Source organism: Hypanus sabinus, unplaced genomic scaffold (assembly GCF_030144855.1).
Source record: "Hypanus sabinus isolate sHypSab1 unplaced genomic scaffold, sHypSab1.hap1 scaffold_217, whole genome shotgun sequence".
Classification (NCBI taxonomy): domain Eukaryota; kingdom Metazoa; phylum Chordata; class Chondrichthyes; order Myliobatiformes; family Dasyatidae; genus Hypanus; species Hypanus sabinus.
Window position 1 is genome coordinate 256,941 of NW_026780277.1, and position 26,690 is coordinate 283,630.

General features: G+C 43.6%; 1 protein-coding gene across 1 annotated transcript in view; it reads right to left on the bottom strand.

The window, feature by feature from the left end:
• Positions 1-26,690, bottom strand: part of LOC132387748 (NACHT, LRR and PYD domains-containing protein 3-like) — a 376,589-nt gene that overhangs the window by 14,680 nt on the left and 335,219 nt on the right. Inside the window, exon 6 of the mRNA XM_059960111.1 lies at positions 1,684-1,776. Coding sequence (XP_059816094.1) covers positions 1,684-1,776 — 93 coding nt within the window. The remainder of the gene's footprint in view (positions 1-1,683; positions 1,777-26,690) is intronic.

Here is a 26,690-nt window from a genome sequence, read left to right on the forward strand (position 1 = left end):
TGTGGGGGGGGGGAGAGGTGGGGTGGAACGGGCTTTGGCCGGGGGATCGGTGGCGCCGGTGTTGTAGGAGCGGGTATAGTTTCATCTGTTGAAGGCTGCTCTTTCGTGTCCCCAGGAATATCCCTCTCTGTTTGGAAAGGACTCTACTTATTCCTAAGAATATAGTAACCCAGCGTCATCACTCCCCTGGTGCTGCACATCACCATGGCTTTGCTCTGGGTTACTGTCTGCCTGCCTGGTCAATCCCTTCCTCAGTAAATCTCTGGAGAATCTCATAAAATGCTTTAGGTACTCAGCATGTCAGGCAGCATCTGTGGAGGAGAATAAGCAATCAACATTTCGGGCCAAGGCCCTTCATCGGACTGGAAATGAGGGATCAGAAATTCTAGATATTGCCACGTTACCTTCCATTCATTGTGGTCCTCATCCGAAATGTCAAATCTTTATTACTCTCCATGGATGCTGCCTGACCTGCTGAGTTCTGCCAATATTTTTTGTGTCTTTTTATTGCCCAAAACTTTCAGCATCTGCAGAATGCCATGTCATCTAGAGTAACTCGCTATTTCAATGTGCATCACGATCTGTTAGAGGAGCAGCAGCAGACGGTAATTGTACACCTTCTACGTTTGACTGTATTTCCCCCAGAAATGTTAACACTCTCTCTTATCTCTCTGATCAGTTTTCACAAACACTTTGTGAATTCCCAATATTTATTTTTTTTAAACTTTTTTTATTGCATTTTTAAATGGTTACAAAGTATGAAAAAACAATGTATATAACCATTACCCCCTCCCCTTAACCCCTCCCCCTAACTGCCCTATAGAAAAGAAAGAGAGAAAGAGAGAAAGAGAGAAAGAGAGAAAGAGAGAAAGAGAGAAAGAGAGAAAGAGAGAAAGAGAGAAAGAAAGAAAGAAAGAAAGAAAGAAAGAAAGAAAGAAAGAAAGAAAGAAAGAAAGAAAGAAAGAAAGAAAGAAAGAAAGAAAGAAAGAAAGAAAGAAAGAAAGAAAGAAAGAAAGAAAGAAAGAAAGAAAGAATGAATGAATGAATGCCTGGTTGTTGGAAGATCTCCACATGCTCCATGGAATTCATAATAACTTTAATATGTATATTTATTTCTTTCCCCTAATAACCAATTGTTTCATCTTCAGAACATCTATATATTTAATCCTGTCTTTTGTAAATAAGGGCTCCAAATTTTCAAAAATGTTTCATATTTATCTCTTAAATTATAAGTAATTTTTTTCTAATGGAATACAACCATAGATTTCTTTCTTCCAAGAATCTATACTTAAATGTGTATCCGATTTCCAAGTAACTGCAATATTAATGTCATTTGATCAATTAAAGAATAAATATAAAATATCAAACAACAGTTTATTTTGTTACTTTCAATTAAAGGCTTATTTAAGAGAAAAATTAGGTCAAACAATGTTATTGCCGAAATCTAATGAAATAGAAATTTTAATTCAAAAAGGAAATATCAAAAAAATTATATCTTGCATGTATAATTTGATTCAAAGACAGGTAATTAAGCAAGGAGTCCATAAGTCAAGACAAAAAATGGGAAAGTGATTTGAATATTAAAATTGAAGAAACAAATTGGTCAAGAATTCCCAATATTGAATTAAATACAGCCGCAGAATCAGCAGAGTATTTATAAATTAAAATAATTCGCCAACATACCCGTGTCCTTTCCCGATGTTGAAGGCACTGGAAGTCCTCGCCTGCCCGCGCATTGACCCATTGTGAGGACAGGTGTGATCAGCTTTTGTTTCTCTGTAACAAAACAAATAACAGGAGGGTCAAACATTAATTGGGGTTTACAGGAGAACACTGTTTTGTTATTAAACTGAGGCAAACACTTCCAAACATCTTGGGCCTGTCCACTGAAGCCTTGACAGGGCCTGATCCAGCTGAGCCCATCGATTTCCGCTCTCTCCATCTATTGTACAACGTGCCGGGACTTCCGGGGTACCTACGTGCTATATTGCACACAATTCCCTTTTCGGAGCCAATCTTGTGTCCTCGACCGGGAGTGATGTGTCAATGCAATGGCAAGGCAGGGTGAGCAGACAGCGCCCACTGCTTTGGCCCTCCTACCACTGGTGGCGCTATGGTGAGTAATGGACAGCCGTTACAGCAGTGTGGGTTGAAACATTTCTGCTGACCAATGGGACATCCACTCCTCTCGTCACTGAATTATACAGATTTCTCAGTCACACCTGATTCTCACCATCTCCTTTCAGTTTTTCATCCCCTGGCATTGACAACAGTGGCAATACATGGTTTGAGTCTATATAGAATCACTCTGACATCCTGAACAATGCAATCTCACACATAGCATCATGGCATCTTGTTCTGAACCACTATGCTATCTCCGGCAGAACTTTAAGACCATTATTATCATCTAAACTCGGTCAAGATTTCTTTGGACATATCACCTGGCTATTATCAGATAGGTTAATGGTACCTTGTAAAGCACAATGTAGACCCGCCATATATCCGAAACAGCAAGTTGGGAAAAGTCATTGTAACCTGTTGCAATATGAAGCAGACTCCTGAATTTAGTATCAAACATTCTAACCATGCCATGTACATTCATATACAAATCAATGTCATGAATATCTAATTAACGAGGCCTCGACACTGACATGCACTTCCCACTCGTCACGGACATCCATTCGTTAAATCCATCTTCAGTCATCACCCTCTGCTTTCTGTCATTGAACCCGGTGTGAATCCAGCTCACCAGCTCCACGAGAATCCCACGTGACCTATCCTTCCAGGTGAGCTGCCATGCCGGATCTTGTTACAGACTTTTCCAAAGGTCAGATGAATATGTTACAATCCAGCAACAATGAATATATGATTGAAACAGGGTTTTTATAACAAATAAAACATTTCTTAAACACTGCTAAAAAAAAACAAAAAGTAAACAAACGACTAACAACCGGATGTCAGCTGCGATGTGGCAGCTCGAACAGTTCTTAAAGCGAGAATCCGAAAACAGTCCTTAAAACGGTAAAGCAAAAACAGTTCTCATAAGTAGTAATACGAAAATCCAAAATTTTACCCAGTCGCTTAGGAGACACTTCTTGAAACCATTTAAATTCTCTTTCACGTTGTGTTATTGCTGTTCCCAGACGAAGTATGTTTTGATCCAAGGATTCATAATGAAGAAAATGAAACGGCTTAAAGACACTGACCTTTCTTTGGCGAAACTTTACCCAACCCTCTATTCTACCGACAGAACAGGAGTTACCATGGACATAGCTGACAAATTCCTTCCGAATGAGAATCAAACAAGGTCGAACCTGCTTGACCGTCGAAATGAACTTTCCTCGATCATTAACTTACCGAACTTCAAATCTTCACTCTCCAATGACTGGACTGGCAGGATTATGGCAAAACTGACGGCAATAACCTTTGACTTAAGGCAGAAAGTGAAACTCCACTTTTAAATGAATCTGCGTCATAACATCCGAATACACAGAAGCGTGGAGTCACTACCATATTCAACCACGAACTGCCCACGTCACAGGATGGGGTTCTCCTTTAATATCCGGTTGGGGGGGGAACTATCACATGACCTCTCACTGGGGGGAAAATGACATCACTCCCCCATCACAAAACCATTAACTCATCTCCAGCATAGCTTCAATTACATCATGGTCACGTGACTGTTATAAGATACCCACAGGTACATAACATCACTGCTCTATTTTATCTATCTTCAGTTAGCTCTTCAAAAGTTTCCAGAATACTTGTCAGATATGATGTCCCACTGAGTGGTGCAGATGACAATTTCCCCACAATCAATGTCCAGCCGACCGGGGCTTCAGCTTCACGGCAGACTGAGGAAATTCCAATCCAGATGTAGAATTGCCGACCTGGACTGAAGCTCGCAAACTGCCAGTTCCATACCCTCAGAGTCACTAACCCAATATTATGACCCATACAAAGACGTTTTGGTGCTGGCGATTTGCCGTGGTGTTCCTGCCATTTCCGATTCACAAACTGATGTTGAACTGGAACCTAAGGACCCTTTGCCGGGGCCGGGGCTCGGGCTGGTTCACCGGTCTGCAGACTGTGAGAAGATGCTGATACACTTCAGCTTGTTTCCAACAACTAAACCGAGTAGGTTTGATCACAATGGCATTTCTGTGTGGGATCTTGCCCAGCACACCTGTCTGCCATGCTTCCGCTCAGTGTAGCAGGAAGAAAATGTAAAATTATAAAGTAGAAAAATATGGGAACTCCGTACATCAGGTTACATCCGTGAAAGGCGAAATGGTGGAAGATCCAACATCTGAACTACAACTGTCCAAGATGCTGTCGATCGGCTTTTCCAGTATTTTCGTCTTCTTACTTTAAATTTCCTGCAACTGTAGCTTTATCCCCCCACTTTATATTATGCACAGATGGTAACTGATTGTAAAATACCAGCAACACGCTAAAATGCTTGTTGGTTATCTGTTCATTCTGACCCTGGTGTAATACACTCCATACGATCAATGCTGGCCGAATGGCCGCTTTCAGTGTGTTGGGAATATGTAAAGCAATTATCGACCCCAGGCTTCGATCCATCTGGAGTTTGGATCCGATACCTGGCCAGTTGTTGGAAGTAAAGTTCCCCAGGTACATCTCAATGGATGGGTTCAATCTCGGCATCAGCACCTCACCCCGCTCCTGGGACCAGAAAACCAGGGGCTGAGCGCGGTTCCTCTCAGGCGTTTCAGTGTGAAGGACCTACAACCCGGACGGACCCCTGCGGTTTGTGTCCAGGAAGTGGAACGAGGCCGCCAGTTCGAGGAAGTTAACGGGACTCACTGCCCAAAATCTCCCCCCTCCCCCCCCGCCACACCGGGATCGGCCTCAGTGCTCAGCGATGGGAAATTGTCGGTCGCGTTCACCCCGAGTGACCGGCCTCAATACTGACCGATGAGAACTTGATCAAATTGTTTCCCAGACGAGATCTGTCCTCCGGCTCCCAGCCGATGATCCGCTTCAACAGAGAACGGAAAGAAAACCACCGCCCATCCGGGGACTGTGAGAGCGGGGGCGGAGCTTCGACGGCGGAACCCTCACGTGCTGCAGATTGGCGTATGAAATGGGAGTGAGAAACAGGATCATGTGACGGGAGGAGGGTCTCCCATCTGAACCGGTTTTACACGCTGCCCGACCTACCTGCCGCATTTTACACCTTATTTCGTATTTACACCAGCTACAATTTTCAATTTTTCCCTCTGCATCTTCCATGTCCCGATCACTCCACCACCCGGTTCTTAGAGTTACGGGATCAATTCCCATCCCGGTCCGATACGGTATTCCCACTCCAACAGGAATTATGCAGGTTTCATTGAAAACACTTCTATGTTTATAAACACTAATTTCTATTTACATTCCTCCGGAGCCTCACTGGACAGGAACACTGAAACATCAAGTGAGAAACAGGAGGAGGTGGCCATTCTGTCCCTTAAACCATCAACAAGATGACGGCAGCTCTTCAATCTCAGCCACATGTTTGTGCCCGATCCTCATTTCTTCGATCCCTTCGCTCTGCACACGTCTGCCGGCCTCTCTCTGTTCCCGTATGTCTGATTATCAGCCACACACAGACGACTTGTTGCCGGCTATTTGACGTTGTGTTCCTGCCATTTCCGATTCACAGACTGAGGTGGGACGGGAACCTAACCTAAGGGTCTTCTGCCTGCGCTATTGCTCAGGATGGTTCACCGGTCTGTAGATTGTGGGAGGATGCGGATACACTTCAGCTTGTCTCCAGCAGCTAAACTGTGGACATTTGATCACTATCTTCTTGCTGTGTGGGATCTTGTACAGCACAGTTGGCTGTGACATTTCCCTCAGGGTTGCAGAAACTCAATGTAAAATTTTAAAATGGAAAATCATGGGAACGCAGTAGATCAGGCCACATCTGTGAAAGGGGAAATGGTGAAGACACAGTTTCAGATCTGGGGCTATCCAAAATGCTGCAGATCTGCTGTAAGTTTCCAGAATTCTCTCTTTTCTACTTTAAATTACCTGTAAGAGCAGGTTTTGTTTATCTTTACTGGACAGATATTAACTGATTGGAGTTTCGCGGATGTTGTTCACTTATTCAAGAAAGTGAATTGAGAGAGCCCAGGAAATTATACACCAACGATATTTACTTCACTGGTTGGGAAATTGATGGGGAAGATCCTGCGAGATCCTGATTTATGAACATTTGTGGAAGCGTAATATGATTAGGAATAGTCAAAGTAAGATCATGACTTACGAGCCCTATTGAAGTGTTTAAGGATGTGACTAAACATATTGATGAAAGTAGAGCAGTATATGTAGTGTGTATGGATTTTAACAAGGCATTTGATAAGGTACCCCATGCAAGGGTTATTGAGAAAGTAAGGAGGCATGGGATCCAAGGAGACCTTGCGTTGTGTATCCAGAATTGGCTTATCCACAGAAGGCAAACAGTGGTTGCAGATGGGTCGTATTCTGCATACAAGTCGACGATTAGTGCTTCTGTTCTGGGACCCCTTCACTTAGCAATTTTTAGAAATGGCCTGGATGAGGAAGCGGAGGGATAGGTTAGTAAATTTGCTAATGACACCTAGGTTGGAGGTATTGTGGATAGTGTGGAGGATCTGTCAGAGGTTACAGCGGGACATCGATAGGATGCAAAGCTGGGCTGAGAAGTGGCAGATGCAGTTCAGCCCAGATAAGTGTTAGGTAGTTCATTTTGCTAGGTCAAATATGATGGTAGAATAAAGTATTAGTGGTCATTCTATTGAAAGTGTGGAGCATCACAGTGATCCTGGGGTCCGAGTCCATAAGCCACTCAAAGCTGCTGCGTAGGTTGGCTGAGTGGTACGGAAGGCTTACGGTGCATTGGCCTTTATTAACCGTGGGACTGAGTTTAAGAGCTGAGTGGCAATGGTACAGCTATATATGACCCGGGTAAGACCCATCATGGAGTATTATGCTCAGTTCTGGTCACCTCGCTAACCGAACGATGTGCAAACTATAGAAAGGGGGCAGAGGGGATATATAAGAATGTTGCCTGGATTGGAGAGCAAGCCTTCTGAGAATAGGTTGAGTGAACTTGTCCATTTCTCCTCGGAGAGATGGAGGAATTAGACGTGACCTGATAGAGGTGTATAAGATGATGAGAGGCAATGATCGTGCGAGTAGGCAGAGGCGTTTTCTCACGGCTGAAATGACCAACACGAGAGGGCACAGCTTTAAGGTGCTCGGAAGTAGGTACCAAGGCAATGTCAGGGGTACGTTTTTATTTCTTTTACGCAGGCAGTGGTGTGTACGTGGAAGGGGCTGCTGGCGACGGTGGTGGAGGCGGACAGAGTCGGGTCCTTTAAGAGGCTCTTGGATATATACATGGATCTTAGAAAAATAGCGGACTATGGCTAACCCTGGGAAATTTTTGAAGTAAGTACATGTTTCGGACAGCAAGGTTAGCCAAGGGCTTGCAGGTTTTCTATACTTCTATGTTCACTCCACACTGCTAATGCTTACAGAATCCTTTCCTCCCACTATCATTCCGTTGAAGTTGCTCCAGGGGTTACTGACTCTACACAAAGAGGAAGTGAACACAGAACGATGAAATTGTGCAACACTTCTTGCAGTTCTCGTGGTTTGTTACCGTGGAAACGGAGGAAGTGGCTCAACAACAGTAACTGAAAAAGGAAATACCAAAGTCAGCAACACACGCTCTAAGTTACATTGTGACAAAGGTTAAAACTGTAGCCATTTTGAAATGATGAATCTAAAATTGTAAAGGCTGCTTTCAGCCATGCCTCGTGCTGTATTGAATTAATCGTATAGTTGTTCTGGCTAACAAAACATGATTCCTACTCTATCGATCAATAATATATTACCATTTTTATACCAAATGACAGCTTCAACCACCATCTGTTGCAAACAAACTCCACAGGCCGACCACTCTTTTGCTGACGACGTTTCTCTCATCTCTGTTTTAAAGGGAAACTTCTTCATTTTGAGGTTGTCCTCTCAGATAACAGACTCTCCGGCTGATGGAAACATCCTCCCCATGTTCCCTGCCTCCAGGCTGTTCAGCATTCTGTGGGTTTAAATAAGATCCCATCCACCTCTATACTTCTGAACCCCTTAGAGTTCAGGCCCAGAGTCATCAGATGCTTCCCGTACATAAACCTTCTCATTCCTGAGATTACTCTTGTGAATTGTGTGAACACCAGTGTACTGAAAACATTTCCAGCAATAACAAAGGAACTCCAGAAGCAAAAATCTGAGCTTAGAAAATAAATAGTAGCTCAACATCTTATAAACATGTGCTGCTTGATCCCGGGTCCATTGCACTTGAATCTAAAGCTGGTGTATACCATGACTCTGTGATAACCCAGGCAAAGAATTGTGTGCCGAACCTCTACTTCCTTTAGAAATTATCCAGTGTTAAACACAGCCTTCTATTTATATAAGATCCATGTCCCTATCCAAGTGTCCCTTTAAAGACCCTATCATATCCGCCTCCACCACCATCTCCAGGCCCTTTCCATGCTCTCACCACTCTCTGCGTAAAAAAAATAACTTACCCTTGATATCTCCTCTGTGCCCACTTCTCAGCACCTTGAACCTGTGCACTCTCATGTTAGCCTTTTCAGCCCTGGGAAAAATCCATAACAATACTGGACGAATTAGGAGGAAGGGCAGTATCTATGCAGAGAATTACACATTCGACGTTTCGCGTCAAGAAATTCCTCTCCATCGATGGCGCCCGACGATTTGGGTTTTTCCAGCAAATAGTTCTGCAGACTCTTTTGTGTTTACTATTCCCATTGTCTGATTAGAAAATCACACATATTCTGCATTACAGCTACGTCTCTATCAACAATGAAGATTATTCGGGTTTCCCACTGAACATCTCTGCTGCCTCTTGTTCTTTGACATGCTGTAATAATGAACACCGAACCCGGTCATCTTACTGTAACCAGTATCACGCCGGTCTCAAAGACGACGCTTTCAGAATAGTAAAATAAACTATTCAGGCTTCCATATGGATACCTATTTGCTTGATAGGACCTCATTAAAATGATCAGAATCTCGCGTTTGCCACAGCTTTTCTTTTAAACATACCATGAAAAATTCGCCTCTCGCCCACCAAGCCTTCTGCCCTAAGTAGTGAAATGATGGTTTTCCTTCCACTATGCAGTCTGCCGCTTTATGTAACTGGCCATCCCAACTATTCACGATGTATCGAACCCATGAACAGAATCAAAGTCTTTGCTGCAACAGGACTTTCAGGAGATCAGTCAGAAACACCCACAATATACACAGTCTCAAAGAGAAAACAAAATACCTACATCCGAAACGGCAATTTTGGTAAAAGGGAACTCTTGTTGCCTGAACAGCTCTTCGCACACTTGGTTTGCAATTGTAATACTGGGTTAGATAAGTGTTCCTAATCTCAACCATCTGTTGCAGTCTCTCTGGTGTTTATTCTTCTCGTAGCATGACTTCGCTGCTGAAGTTGATTTAAAATCGCGCCCACTTTGCATCACTTCTACCTTAATGTCAGCTGCAGTCAGCTGATCACCTTTGAGCTAGATCAAGTGCAGTCCTGTATTTTGTACGTTATTGTTTTTAGTATTTATTTTTTGTCGTCGTGGATTGTCCCAAGTAGTCGTGCAAATAACAGCTCACCAGATGCTACTGTCCTGCCGAAGACATAACTATGGCATGGATTAAAATCAATGGATATTTATCAAATAGTCTTTCTCTAGAAGGGGGCACGAAACAGGGTTGTGCATGGTTACCACTACTCTTCGCACTGTGTCTGGAACCATTAGCTCAATACATCAGACACAATGAAGATATCAGAGGAATTAATATTAAAGGTACAGAGCATAATTTGGCTTGTTACACTGATGACATTTTGATCTATCTAGGGCAACCAACATACCCTTTACCTAAATTGATGCAATCTTTTGAACAATATGGTAAAATATCAGGGTGCAAGATCAACATAGATAAAACCCAATTACTTTCATATAACTATAGCCCACGAAGGGAAATCGAAAGTTGATACCCCGGGCATGGCAAACAGAATCTTTCACATATTTGGGCATCATTGTGCCAAAAGATTTGGTAAAATTATGAGAATGTGATTATCAGCCTTTATATAAAACAAATTAAGGAAGATATGGCAAGATGGACTCTGATTTCTTTTTCTTTTTCTGGGTGCTAGGTTTAAGGATGGGCAGCTAAAGGAATAACAGTTCCTTGCAACATAATGAAAGAAGGAACATTCTTCAGTTTTGAAATGCTTAAAGAGAAATCTAAGATGAGAGAAAATGTAATTACATGCATGAAATCAGTTTTTTTCAAGACATGGTGTCCTTGATGAAGTTTTCACAGACAGTGGTCCACAATTCAGTAGTGAATGCATGAAACATCTTGCATGTGAATGGGGCTTTGTTCATACAACATTTAGTCCATTTTCCCCCTCAATCTAATGGATTAGTTGAGATAAACAAGATTAGAAAAACAGGATTTTTAACGGTATTTACATATGCGACAATATGTTAATAGGACGCGAAAAAATGTACCCAGGCAAGTACATGCTTGATAGAGCTATTTAGAAAAGCATGTAATTCAGATAACGGCAGTAGAATAATTTCAAGCATGTATAATGGTTTGTCAAATCTTAAAACACGTTCGGCTTCATACATTGAAACAGAATGGGAGATTGAAGGAGAGATAATTATATCTGAGCAACAATAGACAATAGTATGGAGGTATCAATGGAAGAGTTCACAGAAATGGAGGCAGTTCGGATGGAAATAACTTGATAAGATATGTTATTACACCCTCTTAGAAATCCCATTATGACAGTAAACTCCCTGTTCGCTGGAGAAATCAAAATGCAAATCATTATCATATTTTTGGGACTGTCCTGTTATCAAAGACTATTGGAGGGGGATACACAATGCCCTACAAGACATCTTTAAATGTGAAATACCCTTAGGGAGTAAGACCATAAATTTTGTGTATCTACCTCAAGAATGGTATACAATTGATGAATATTTAATGAATATACTCTTGGTGGCTGTTAAAAAGACACTTACTAGGAAATGGTTATCACAGGAGAACCCACATTTAGATTCATGGATGGAAATTACAATGGGCATTTTCAAAATGGAGAAGATAACAGCATATTTTAATCATTTGATTCATACTGGGTAAAATGGGTTAACTACACAATGCCTCACAGGCCTGATTTTATTCTCACATATCAATGAATATGTTATTAGAAAAAATCCCTCTCTACGTGTACATATTTTATTTTTCAATTTGCTTGTTTTAGTTTCTTTCGACTGTTTTCTATAAGTGTTTACCTCAGATAAATACTATGTGGAGTTTTGTAACATATGTGATTATATGATATATTTGTACAGTGTCTGAAATACATCTTATGGAAATGTCAGTTCAATGATGAAATTCAATAAAAAATAAATTAAAAAAAGGAAAAATGAGCAAAGTTGGAATAAGCTGATGAAATAGGTATGTTCCACACATTTATTGGGCAAATAATGCAGACTGTGCAAGCCCGCTGTGATGCTCATATAACGTGGGGTTGTGTTCAGGATAAATCGTGAGCTCGCACTGAGCAAACATTTGCTTTAAGAGATATGGACCGAGATATCATACAACTAATATTAAATAAAATGAATATCAAGGCATCAATAGAACTAGGCGACTGGCATTTCAATGCAGAATGCCTGGAACAGCTTTAAGAACTTCCTGATTGTCTAATTTGCTAGACGGTGTGGTGCCGAGAGAACACAGAATTAGAAACGGCGCCTTGTTTGTTCACTGACTGTAACTAACTTGAGTCATTGTGCAACCTTTGTGCCTGTTGTTTTATTTTTATCGAGGCGTAGATTAATATATAAAGGGCAGCAAGCTCAGAGCGCAGGCGAGTGGTCCTTACTGCAAGGAGTGCGGTACGTTTTGTACAATATCCGAAAAATGGCTCTACAAACAATCCGGGATGTAAGGATTGCATTTTACCCTATTCTCGCTGTCTTCGGTGTTCCGGGTAAGACGACACATTGAAATTACTCTCTGTCTGAAATGCTTGGGACGCTCTTCGATTAACAGTCATTTCACTGGGTGTCTTGTCCCGGTGAAACCTACCCAGCGCGGAGACACGGCAGACTACTGCTGCAGAGATGATCTTCTCCGGTGGATCCTCTCACGTTCACTGCCGCCCCCTCCCCTCTCCAAAGGTCACCCCTGACGATGCTGCTCAAATTCAGAGAAATCAATCCTCCCCGCTGGCTGCTGTAAATCGGCAACCACGCAGTGTTGCAGATTGAATTAAATCTGTGATATAACTTATTTTTGAAGAAGAGTACGAATTGCGGGATCATTGTGGATCGTACCAACGGCCGCTAAACATAGCACCTTCCAGTCTTTCATAATTGGACAGAGAGTGGAGTTTCAGGATAAATTCTGCTTACCTTCGTCTCTCTCTTTCTCTCCCTCGCCCCCCCCCCCCCCCTCACTCTCCCGCGCCCCGCCACTTTAGGCTTTTCGATCAAACCTTTGATAATATGTCTTACCCGTACTAGTTGGGAATTATATTAAATGTAGCTATCACAAGTATGTCCAGCTGGGGATTTGAAATAATTTCTCCCTATTGCTCCTGCAAGATGATAACGAATGCGATCAAAAGGGCAGATGTATCCCAGAGGAGGAGCTTATTTATTGATCGACATGTCTGAAACTATTGAATTTTAGTTAGTTTGTGTACAAGCGACACTGGACAAGTCAGTGAACTCCGTTTCTGTTCAACCGGCCCCGTGCTCTTTCATTGATTAAACGCAGGGAGCGAGTGCATCGGTTTGACCCTGGGCCTGGTGACCGAGAGCAGCACGACCCCACTTAGTCCGGGGCACTACTGGCTCAATAATTGTGAGAGTTACGTCGAGTGGAATCTGTCGAGTTCACATCAGCAGACTCTCCTACAGCTGCTGGGTTCAGCTCTGTCCCGGCTCTCATTCCCGACAGCTGGTTCCTGAATGGGGTTTCGAGGGTAAGACCCATTGAAATGACGATCCCACGGCTAGGGGTTGCAGGGCGCAAGGGACGCATGGGGGAAGATGGTGATCTCTGTGTTTCTGGGTTGTGATGGCGAATGAGCAGAGGTGCTGTCCCTCTCGGTTACATCGCCAAGGTGAAATCGAGAGCTTGTCATCAGCAACTTAACCAGGAGCAAATGCGTAGTTCGGCTGCAAACCATTTTAGTTCACTGAATGAGAAGATTTCGGCCTCTTGAAATAATTTTAAAATATTCTCGCTTGGAACATATTTCGCCAGTAACTTTACCGATCACTGTCGGAATAGTATTTTCACATTGGTCTTCTCAAACACTTCTCCTCGCCCTGTTTGTAACTCACATTTTGTATCTCTTTCCCTAGCGAACCTACTGACAATGGTGGTCCTCTTCCGAGGGAATTGCGGCCTTTCCAAATGTATATCCCACTACATGGTTGCCATGGCAATGACAGATCTCCTACTGATGATATTCTGTGTAATCGGCTATCATATCGTCATGTACCAGTTTCCAACATCCTTCCTGGCCTACACATCCGCTTGTAAGGTCGTCCTGTACTTCAATTCAACCAGCCTGCTAACCTCCGTCTGGTTCACTGTCCTGTTCACTGTCGATCGGTTTGTGGCGATCTGTTGTCAGAAGCTTAAAGCGAAATATTGCACAGTGAGAACAGCTGTTGCCGGAATTATAACCGCGCTGGTCCTGTTGCATTTACAGAGCGTCCCGTATCTATTTCAGTATAAACCTGTGTATGTAGTTAACGGTAATCAGTGGGGCTGTCAGCCGAGCTCATGGTTCAAGACGTCTCCTGTGGGAATCACATTCTCCTTTCTGCAGAGTATTTTAATGGCAATAATGCCTTTTGTTCTGATAACCCTGTTTAACTGTCTAACAGTGAGGCGCATATTATTAGCCAGTAAAGTGCGTCGCGGACTGCGGGGTCACAACAGTCAAACACAGAAGGATCCGGAGATGGAATGCCGCCGGAAATCCATCATTTTGCTCTTTAGTGTATCCAGCAGTTTCATTCTGTTGTGGCTGCCGGTCACTGTGAGCTTTCTGACCACCCGACTCACAGGAACCGCGCATTACGACGGCGATTACACCGACTCTGCCTACGTCGCCACTGAAGCCGGCTACATGCTGATGTACCTGAGGTCCTGCACCAACACCTGCATTTATACAGCGACCAGGCTCAGTTTAGACAGGAAATGCGGCGGGTGTTAAATTTCCTTGGACTTTGTTTTCAATATTGGTTAAAAAGTACAGGGAAAGCAAAGCACATGTTCCTAAAGGTCGAACGTTCATTATCAACTACTTCTCCGCATCCGGCACCCGCCATTGGGTCAAGATATGCATCTGGGATTTATGTGTTTTAGTACAATGGGTCTCGCTATTGAATTGACGGAATAAAATAACACTCACTACGTTTCCGTGCAGGAGCGCCCTTGACAGCGTGACGTCATCAACAATCCCGGCATCTGATCGCTCAGTTGATTTCATTCAATCGTTCCGGTTTACAGCTGCTTTGACACTCAGGGCTCAATCGGCTGCAGTCTAACTCAGGTAAAGGTGGAGCAATCACAAATACCTTTACACTGGCAGTGGAGATTCGCTGCGGTCAGCGCTGTGACAGAGCCACCTTCTTGTAGTTTACAGCGGTAATCAATATTGCATAGATTCTGACCCACGTCGACTATAGCGAACTATGCCTATCCCAAGACCCATAATACAGCCCGTATCCCTCGCTAACTTTGTTAACCAAGGGCTATCCAGACACTTCCCCATTATTTTATTGTCCCCTGCATCCAGAACGTCTGCTCTAGACATAATCACGCAGCACTGGGCGGAAAAAAAGAATGTCTTCAGACCTGTGTATGCACGTGCCTGTAGTTTTAGCTACTACCGACGTAGGAAAAGACAAAGTTGTTGGCTATCTGTACAATATAACCCTCCTCATAATTGCATAAACTTCTACAAGGACCCTTCAATTTATTTCCTATATCAATCAATCACATTTCTTCTTATAGTTTCTTCCCTTCCCCACAGTCCAGAAACAAGCTGGTGAATTTTGATCTACCATCGCTCAGTTCCTGCAGTATACTGCCCATGGCGTGGCAATTAGATTTGCACCCGTTGCGTTATGCCTGCTCGAATCAGTGCTCCGTCCAGCTGTGAAACCGAGTCGGAACACTTCTACTCAAAGCTAGGTGAACAATACCTCTTGTACTGTCCACTAATAACACTGTATTCAGAGAGGTATGACCTAGCATTGCAAGTTTACAACTAAAAGCGACCCTACAAAGGTCTGTATGTTCTCCCAGAATTTTATTGCACAAATTGCATTGTCACATTTTGTTTTACATACTGTTTTGCAAACAATAAAGGATCCAGCAGCAAATATACATCTCGCCGCTTATTTGCAGCGTCCGGGAAGAGAGAGGCACACGCACACTATGATTTGCATTCATTCACCGAGCTAATATTGTGACTAGTATGTAAATTCATCCCGGCTTCCCTTTATCTGCCATGGGAGACTTATTAGAAACATTTCTAAAGTCTATCCACACTTCCTCTACCTTCCTGCTTCGTTAAATCGTCGAAATTATTCCTTTAAAATCAGACATATTTGTGAGACATGACGTCCCCGTCACAAGACTACACTATCTCCTTATTGTCTTCGATGGACTACCTTTCGGGCTGTATATACATAATATTTGTTAACCGGAATTTTCCCCCACGACATTCCCACACCGATATAAAGAGAACTGATCTATTTTTCAAGAAATGAAGTGGTAAGAGGAGCGATGTGGAATCGGTGAAGAAGGGAGAAAAATGCATATAAGAGTCACAAACTGCAAACGGAGTTTGGGGGATAAATTGAAGACAGACGTTTACATGTCCAACGGCACAGCTTAATCGAGAATGCTGGGTTTATAATTTCATGCACTTGTATCTAAATCACTCCAAAGTCCCGACCAAATCCGTCCCATGATCCCAGAGTTCAGCGGTCTTTCAGCCATTCACGCATGGCTCTCCCTCCACCGCGGACATCCATCCTTCAGCTACCTGAGGTGAAAACTCCGCAGTAACATCCGTCCGCTCAGTAGCCTGTCTTTTCCTTCCACTGTTGCGCATTGTCTCAGTGGAAAATTGGGCGAAATACGCTTCCCGACAAAAACTTCATTTAAAACATTTGCTCTAGGGAGATACCAACTTATATTTGTGAAATTAAAATCTCCCACCTGTTATTGACAACTGTTATTTTTATACCTTGCCACGATCTGTTTCCCTATCTGCTCCTAGATATCCCTATTACTACTGGGCGGTCTATAAAAAAACATCCAGTACAATTATCGACCCCTTCCTGTTCCTGACGTCCACCGACCAAGTCTCCGTAGACAATCACTCCATGACGTCCTCCTTATCTGCAGACTTCACACTATCTCTGATCAACAGTGCCACACCCCAGGTCTTGTGCCTCGCTCCCTGTCCTAACTGAACCAACTAAAACCCGGCACTTTCCGGTCCATGAGCCATCCAAGTCTCTGTAATGACCACTACATCATGGCTCCAAGATCTGAACCACACTTTAAGCCCAAATGCTGCATTCACAATACTTGCGTTAAAACAGACACATCTTGAACCGTCGGTCTGAGAGTGTCCCTTCTCTATCACCTGCCTATCCCCTCTCACACATTGTCTCCAAGCTCCCTCTATTTGTGAGCCAACCGCCTCTTCCCCAGTTCCCACCCCCCAAACAATTCCAGTTTAAACTCTCACCAGTAGCGTTAGCAAATCTCCAAAACAGGATACTGGTCCCCCTGAGATTGAAGTGCAATCCATCCTTTTTGTACAGGTCACACATGTCCCAAGAGAAGTCTTAATGACCCAGAAGTATGAATTCCTGTGCCATGCTCTCATCCCTCAGCCACGCATTTAATCTTCACCTCATTCCTATACTAACTGTAACGTGGCACAGGCAATAATACAGAGATTACTACCTTTGTGCTACTGTCTTCCTCTTCCTTTCCCTACCCTTCTGAGCCACAGGGCCGGACAACGCCAGAAGCACGGAGACAGTTGCATCCCCAGGTAGACTACACCCCCCCACCAGTACTCAAACAGGAGTACTTATTGTTCAGGGGAACAGCCACAGTGGTACTCTCTAGTACCTGACACTTCCCCTTCCCTCTCCTGTTTCCCACTTGTCTATCTCCCGTTGCCCCGGTGTGCCCAAATGCCTTTAACTCCTTTCTATCACCTCCTCTCTCCCTCACCAGATGAAAGTCATCGAGCTGCAACTCCAGTTCCCTATCGTGGTCCCTTAGGAGCTGCAGCTCCACACACCGGGTACAGATATGGCCGTCCGGGAGGCTGGAAGACTGGCGTCACCCCTACAAAGCACAGGAAACTGGTTTGATCCAGGCTGCCTATACATGGACAAGTCTACTCACATTTCCTGGCCATCCCCGCAATTCCCATTGCCAAAGGAGCTGGCCTAATTATTCCAGATCTGCTCATTACTCAAACCTGGAGAGTCTGCCACCGATGTCTAGTGGGTTTGCAGGTAAGGACAAGAGGGATTCTGCCAATGTTAAAGGGACGGTAAGATGAAGCGAAGTCGGATTTTCAGGAAGCAGAACCGATTGGACTGAGATCAACATCAATGATGGAGGAAGGAAAACCCTCTCTATGAAGGGACATCTCTGGTGTCCCGGAAAAGGAAAACCTCATCCTGGGAACAGATATGGCCGGAACAAAGGGACTGAGAAAAGGGAATATAGTTTTTTTTTTCAGGAGGCAATGTGGGAAGAGGTTTAGTCAAGCTAACCATGCAAATCGGTAGGTTTACAAACAGGAAGTGTGACGGTGTTTTATGAACCCTGTCATATGGCACGGGCAGTGTCTTCATTTTGTCAGCTGTCACCTGAATGCACCAGGGTGGATGGTACAGGGTTTGGCAGAGATGGCGAGTGCTGTCGGGGTCGGAGGGGTTTACGAAATGTGGAATGATGTAGGAGTTGGAAGGGATTTTACAGTTGGCGAGGGGAGATTGGGCACTTCACCACTGTGGAAATGTACTTGTAGTCCTAAAATAGCATTTTTGAATGTAACAAAATGAAACCCATATTATATCGCAGTGCTTTTCTAATAATGTTCGTCCAACGTAATGCTGAGAGAACTTGAGTACCAGACAGTAGACCACAGTCACTACAGTGTATTCCATCTCCCACTTTATTGCCTCTTCTCCGAACCTGTCTGAGTCCGTTTGCAGACACCAGTTTTACTCTAAGCCACCTACCCGGCACATACCTTCATATCAACTGCAAAGTTGGTAACCAAGCCATCAATTCTCTCAACGGATCAACGAAACCTAACATGAGAAGGATCGGTCTCAATACCGACCCCAGCAGAACGCCATTAGTTACGGGCAGCAATTATAACAGCTTTGCATTGTTCTCACTCTTTGCCTCCCGCTAGAAAACCAATCCTCATTCATGCCAGTATCTTTCCTGTAATACCCTGATCTGTGGTATTGTTAATGAGCCTCATGTGCAGCATCTTGTAAAAGACCATCTGAAAATTCAAACAAACAACATTTACTGCTTCTCTTTTCTCTATCCTGCCTGTTAGTTCATCAAAGAATTCCAACAGCTTTGTCAGGCAAAATTTCCTCTGAGGGAAACTATGCTGACGTTGGCCTACTTTATCACGCTCTTCCAAGTACATCGAAAAATCATCGTTAATGAACTCCAAGATCATCCCAACCACTAAGGTCAGTCTAAATGTCGTATGATTTCCTTTCTTCTGCCTCATTCGTTTCTTAAAGAATGGGGTGATATTTGCAACTGCGTAGTCCGCCAGACACATTCCCAAATCTAGTGATACTTGAAAGGACATTACTCGTTCTTTAAGAGAAAGATGATGGGCGACTTCTTCACTCAGAGGCGATGAGACTGTAGAATGGGCTGACAGAGCAAGTGGCAGGTTCGATTTCAACATGTAAAATAATTTTGGATGGGTTCATGGTGCGAGGGGTATGGGGGAATATGGTCCCAGTGGAGGTTGCTGGAACTCGGCGGATAGACGGATTGGCACAGACTAGATTGGCCGAATGGCATTATTCTGTGCTGTAGTGCTCTCTGGCTATAATGTCTGCGCAAACTCTTCGGCTACCTCTTTCTGAAGCCTGGGGTGTTCACCATCTGTCCGGGAGACTTATCTACCTTCAGAACTTTCAGTTTCCAAAGCACATTTTCTCCTTAGTAACAAAGTCTACAGTATACTCACTTCTGTCCCCGAAGCTCTTGAAGTATTGGCATTTCTGTGGAAAAAATGATGCAAAGACAAAGTAAGGAATGTAGAGTGGACAGCGGAGGAAGAAGTACAAGGTGGTAGGTCATGGGTGAACATCGGGATGGAGAGGGGTCAAGTAAAATATCTCCCCAGGATATACTTTGTACAACGAAACCAGGATTCAGCACTCCATGACAGCATGTGTAAAACTAATAAGGAGTACATAGCACTGAAGTTAAATGAAAACACAATCCAGAAAAATGAAGAAATGGTCACTATAGAAGATCAAGTTCACCACTCATGTCCCTCCATAGGAGACCTCCCGGGATCTGAGCAGACAGGTTTCTATTAAGGATCCGCCCTGAACACTGGGTCAAAGGGGCTCCGCTGATAACTCTTGACCACGACAGCCCTTAAATTCTACGTTTTTTCTCCTGGCCATGTGGACTTTGAACCAGCCTCTTCCCTATTTGGACTCTCGCCAATTACCCACTTATCTCCTCAATAGCACTCACCCAACTGTTTCTGTTCACGCTCATTACCCGGTCCACTTAAACCCTGCCTCGACTCACACTCTCTACCTCTTCGTCCCGGTCCTGAACTGAGTCGTTCCAGCCTGCGATTGTGAATTTGTTTGAATTCTTGTTGATCGTGACTACTGCCAACTGAAATTGTTGAATTCTGTGTTTCCGGATTCTGCCTGTTTGGAACCTGATTCTTTCCTGAAGCATCCGTAATCGTCTGCCCTCGCCGGACAGCTTTTCCCGGGTAAGACCTCCGCCTGCCATTCCGGCTACGTGCCTGCCTCCTGGTGTTGATAGACTAATAAAATCCTGGTAAGAGAACATTCATTGGTCTGTACTTGAGTCCTACCGCAACCGGCCCCGCCTGACAGTCTGATATTAACCTGCTGACTAATTCTGACACACGCATATCGTCCAGAACACCGCGCACTTATCCAAAACTTTCTTAAGTTCTTCCAATACCACATTCACAATTTCCCAATTTTCCAGCTGTTCGCCCAATCCTGAACTCACACTGACACTGCTAATCCCGTGGGTGTGGATATGGAGGCTGGGGCTGTATCTCTACTGTAGGACAGTGGGGCCGAGGTCAATGGAAATGTTAACCATCTGTGTTTCAGTGTAGCCGTTGTGCTGGTAACCTGTGTCCGGGTCTTGATTTCAGTCTGGGACTGAATCTAAATTTCTCTGCTGTCTGAAACTGTGGAACTAATGAGCTGTCGGTATCTCTGTGCTTTGTAACACACCTTGCGTGTCAGAGAGGAGCGACTGCTCCGGTGCCTCCACAGGCGGGAAAATCGGAGTTGATTGAAGTTTTCCCTGTTTGTAAGAGAAGGAAATTCGGTCAGTGAGGGAGAGGAATATGCCAGACGGTTGTGTGAAGCGGCCGTTGCAGCGTGTGCCACTGTCAATCTGTCGGTCTGACCCTCTGTCTTTTTCACACAGTTATAATATAGCATATGATGCTTGTCTTTCATTCATTCACTTTCATCAATCCTACGTCGATTCATTTCCCAACTTAGAGACCTATGTTTAATATTTATTATTGAATATTCCCTTTGCAGATCGAAGCATTTCTTCCTTTGAGTTCTGGCTGGTCTGAGATGCCCTTAAGATCCAATTACATCAGCAACATCTCAAGATTTTTTTCCCAGCTCTTTGTGTGTTTGCCTTCCTCTGAGGATTTCCAACATCTGCAAAATTTTGTCATCTTTAATACATCAGCATCGCGGTCATCCGAACACGGTCATTCCGCGTGTGTGTGCGTGCGTCCAGGATGATGTTAAAAATGGAAAACCACAGGGAGAGAAGTTTGGGTTCGGACGTGTCGTTGAACTCTGTTCACAAGTGGTTAATTAGCGGAGAAAAAAAATGAAATCTGTAAATGTGGCTGCTTCGGGTGTTTATCAATGGAGCTCAGGCATTCTTCTCACTAGGTGAGGAACCGCGGGGGTAATGCCAAGGAATTTAGAAGTGCTTGTCTTCTGTCGGCCCAATATTTACACCAGAGACAATGAATGGTGTTGAATCACCATGATTGTTCAAGTGACTGTAGTCAGTCAGCGGCATAACAGTGTCTCTGGAGACTGAAAATTTCTATAAATCCGGGTCGCTTTGAATACATTAGTTCAGAGTTTCCGAGGGAGCTGTAATTTCAGGAGCAACACAATTGGCAGCTTATCACGGACATGGGTTATCCAGTCCTTTTGAGGATAGGAGAAGTTTACTATCCTTTTATTTCAGCCTTTGGAATTCTCGGTAAGCTGCGGCATCGGCTGCCGTTGTTGGGAATTGAAGTTAATGTCTATATAGTGATTGTTTCTGTCACTGGTTTCCACAACCTCATATCCAGTGCTAGTATTCGACATTCTAGGAATGGAATCAAAGCCAGCGACTGTGGATTCTGATATCTGGATCTAAAAATAAACCGCTGTAAGAATTCAGCGAATCCGCCAACATCGCAAGACCTCAGTGGGACAGGTAGATACCTTCCAGCGGTTTGTGTTCAATAATGTGATGCTCGGGTCTCGGTGCTATTGGTCTCGAAGCAGCTACACTGCATTTGCAAATACTGTGTTTATACTGCCGCGGAGATGATGCTAATTGATTGTCTGCATTGATATATGAGCGGTTGTGTGAGGTACGTGTCATGATCAAACAATCGATTAGTGGTAACGATTCAGCAAATTTGTGGAGCTCCCTGTTGCAGCCGGAAGATTGAGGGTTTTCAGTAAAAGTGAGCGGTGTGACAGAAAGTGAAGCAGTTGCTGGACAACACAATGACGTCGTTGCTGATCAATTAACAAAACCAACGTGTTGATTCATATATACCAACACTGTGAAATGTATTATATTATCCATATAACTATAAATACTGTAAAATGTATTATAATGTATCCACATCTGACACCGCTACATACATCTGACTGTGTCACCGTGCCTGCTACTGGATGTTGGATTATTCTCCCGGCTTCCCTGTGATGGATTCAGTCGGGGGCGTCAAGTATATCTGAGGGGCTGTATCAGACTCGGCTGTGGCTGCTGCCTCAGTCAAAGTTCTGCTGTAAAGTCGGCGAGGTGGCAAATGCTGGAATAGGAAACAAACACGGGAAATGCTGGAAACACAAAGCCTCAGGCAGCTTGTATAGAAAGAGTAAGAGAAAGTAGTGTCATGGGGGGTCTCTGAAAACGGCTCAGAAAATACACGTTAACTGCTTTCCCACATATTCTATTTTGTCTGGATGAGTGGTTCCGGGAATTCCTGTTTCTGTGTGTCCTTCGGCTGTTCTGTCGCTGACAGGGAGTCACAGAGAAGTTGATGATTGTTTAATGCAAGAATCCCCCATCGGCGTCCGAAATTGATTCATTTCATTCATATCAGACGCGGATGACGCCCATAAAAATGTTCCAAAAAGTATTGACTCAGAGGGTACCTAGTTTTGTATGTCCGCTGCCTCTTCATATTTTTTGGCCATCAGAAAGGAATCCGAATTTAACTCATTTGACTTTATTTTATTGTGTAAACTCAGCCAGGTCTTGCCCCTCTCTTCACCCTTCTACCGTTGAATGCAACAATAAAATGGGAATATTACATGATCCCCGAAAACTGTGGCAATGGGTTTTAATCAGTTTTTTAATCAATTTCCTATTTCCGCTCTCTCTTCAGCGAACTTGATGGCGATTGTGATCCTGTCCCGGGATAAGTGCGGTCTCTCCAAATGTGTAACACTCCACCTGGTGGGAATGGCAGCGGCCGATCTCCTGGTCGTTATCTCGCTTCCGCTCCTGATGTGGACTGCTTGGCTTTATTTTCGCCGATCATTCCTGTTCATCACTCCTGTGTGCAGTATCGCTAGATGGCTGATTCATACGAGCACTAATGCTTCGGTCTGGCTGACTGTCTCTTTCACCGTCGATCGATTTGTGGCTATTTGCTGTGAGAAGCTGAAAACAAAATATTGCACCGAGAGAACGGCGGCTGTGGTTATCGGGACAGTGAGTGTTCTGGCCTGTTTGGAGAGTGTTCCCTGGGGCTTCGTATACGAGCCTATGATAATAATTGATGGTATCCCCTGGTATTGTGTTCTTACACCGAACTACAGAAACTCTCCCTCATGGGTGGTATTTGAGATGTTTCACCGCATTTTAACCCCTTGTGTCCCATTCTTTCTGATTTTGTTTTTCAATATTCTGACTGTCAGGCGGATTCTGGTGGTCAGTCAAACCCGCAGGAGGCTCCGGGCTCAAAAGAGTGGAGAGAATGACAAGGACCGGGAGATGGAGAGCCGACGCAAATCCATCATTTTGCTCTTCAGCATAACTGGCAGTTTCATATTGTTGTGGGGAACACGTTTGGTATTTTACATCTATCGACGGATTTCAAAGAGTTTTGTTGATTATTCTGTCACGAATCCCGTTTACATTACAGATGAGACAGCGGGAATGCTGCAGATCCTAAGTTCCTGCACGAACACGTGTATTTACGTCCTGACTCAGAGCAAATTCCGTAAGGATCTTAAGAATGTGGTGAAATACCCAGTTAATCGGATTTTGAAACTCATTAAAACATAGAAATAAATGCTATGCAGTAGTACAATTCAGCTGTCTTCACGCTCCTATTCTGTACTCCCACTTGTAATAAATGGAAACAATGTGATGAACAGAGTTTCAAACAAAGCAGGAGAAAATCTGTCGATGATCGAAATATAGAACAACACATACAAAATCATGAAAGTTGTCGGCCCGAATAGTTGAATATTTACTCTTTTCCAAAGTTGTCATCCATCTGCTGAATTGCTCCAGCATTTTGTCTGTGTTGCCTTACAGTTATACAACAAATATATACAGTCGATCGCAACGGCACTACTGGACTCAGCATCCCAGTAAAAATCCCCTTTGCATCTCACCCTCGTCCCGCTTAAGTTGTGCCTTGAGGCGAACCAGTCAACCCTTCTTCCCGATTCTGACAAAACAGCTTGATATGGAGTATACTTCCGTCGGTATTAACCATTCCTGCTCCCATCATTACCCGTCCTTTACTTCACGCTGATTTTCTCCTCTCCCTTACCTGTATTTTACCCTTCTGATTTCCGATTTGAACTAATTTCCAGGAACAGAATGTTAGCTTTCAAAGGGAATGTGGAGGCGCCGTGTTAGGTGGACGAGACGATGCTGTGAACCCGAGGACCAAAGACACAGAACTGATATGAACTAATCCTGCACAAAGTGCTGATGAAAGTCTTCAGCTCGGGCAGCAGACTTGGAGAGAGAAGAAAATAAATCCAATTCTGATGAAAGTTCTCTGCACTAAACGTCCACAGTTTACACTTGTCCACAGATGCTGCCTGGCCTGCAGAGCTCCTCCAGCACTTTGGAATTCTAGAGTCTGCAGATTGTGTCTTGCTTCTGACTGCTCTAATCTTAGTCAGTGTCAACGAGATATTCGACTATAACAACGCAGGAAAAAGAACATGGAAAATATGTTTGAAAAGGACAGTGTGATAGAAACGGAAACTTGATAATTAATGGAAAAAAAACGTTCTGCTAATTTTGAATTGATGCAACTGGGAAATTGGAGGGTTTCTCTAAACAGATACGATCAGTGATAAATTATTTATACAAGTAGAAATATGTTGGGAATTGCTGCAGTTGGCAGTCTGATTTTACATTCTCCAGAGAAAGCTAAATTGAGAAATTAATCTGAGTGGTTGGTCCATGATGTTTATTATTTTAAATCGTGAGCGGGTAATATCGCAGTAGAAACTCTTAATATAAGCTTGGTTAAGACGGGTAATAAGTAGTGAGGATAATCCTGGGAATTGTAAAACAGTGACTACTGCCATCAATGGAGGCTAAACGTTTGAAGGGGATTCTTCACGACGGGTTTGACAAATTGGAGAAGCATAATCGCAGGCAATAAACTGGCTTTGTGAGGGGAAGGTCATAACTTACGCACCTGGATGACTTTCTGAGAGAGTGACAAAACAAATTAAATGATGGATGATCTGTGTATGGAATTGAGTGAGGCGTTTGACAAGATCCCCCACAATAGCTCGATCTAGAACGTCGGGAGGCATGGTGAGTATGGGGCTGGCAGTAGATGGGGCGTTTCCAAAAGATCTGTTCTGTAACCCTGCTTTCTCTGATATTTGTAAATGACTTGAGAGAAAAAGTGGATATGTGGGTTGGTAACTTGCAGTTTGGGGATCCACGTAGCATCCCGGTTAGAATCAGACGATTCCAGCTCGGGGCGATGGAAATCGGAGTTCATTCCTGTGTTTTTTTTTCCGGAAGGAAATTGTACATCCCCTCCGTGATATTTGTGGGTATTCTTACAAGGTAAACGGAAAAAAAATAAACAACGAAAACAACTTAGCGATTAGGCTGGTGTAAAATTGAGGTATTTGTGTTCCATGGTTCATTATTCTTCGCTTCATCTCTAAATGAATCAATGACAACTATGTGATATTGTGGACAACGTAGAATTTCATCACAATAAGTAGTTCATACACGATAAAATTTTAAACTGGATAACAGAGTACATATGGTAGATTTGACCGCAGTGTGGAGGAACAGGAGACTCGTGCTATGCAAGCCTATAGATCCCCCAACATTTCCAAATAAGTTAATTTAGTGGTTCCGAAGGCTCATGGCTGAAGAGCTAGCAACTCCGAATTAGTGACCTGACGAGGGAAGAGATGCTAAGGAAGTCCAGGTAAATGTGTGGCTAACGATTTGTGCTGGAGGTCATCGTATACACACATTATTGGACTTTCTTCCAGCATTTGGTATGATTGGTGTAAGCAGCACGGATATTATATATGTACTGAAAAAGATTTAATATTCTAACTGGGGAGTTTAATGCAGCGACCCTGGCATTAACATGTGGTATGCGCATGCCTGCTGTTGGGGGGTGGGCGATGGAGTAGGAACTAGAACCACAGGTGAGCAAGTAGTATTGAATGAAAGGCAGAGACGAGGTCAACGAACGCCAAACTGAAGATCAGACTGAACACAGTTAATTATCCAGGTGGCTCCGAGGCCGGGGTCAGTTTATGTCACAAAAGGTGTGTAACACTTAAGACAGACGTACTTCGAACCTGGATTAATACGTAAAGTAGTAAGCCACCTATTACAGAGATATGGTTCAGAGCAGAAAATGGTTGTCCCGACAATAAAAGTTCTCACGCCCCCTAAAATTCGTTTGCAAATCGTCCTACATACCCAGATCTGGCTGTCACCCAAATTCGTGTGCA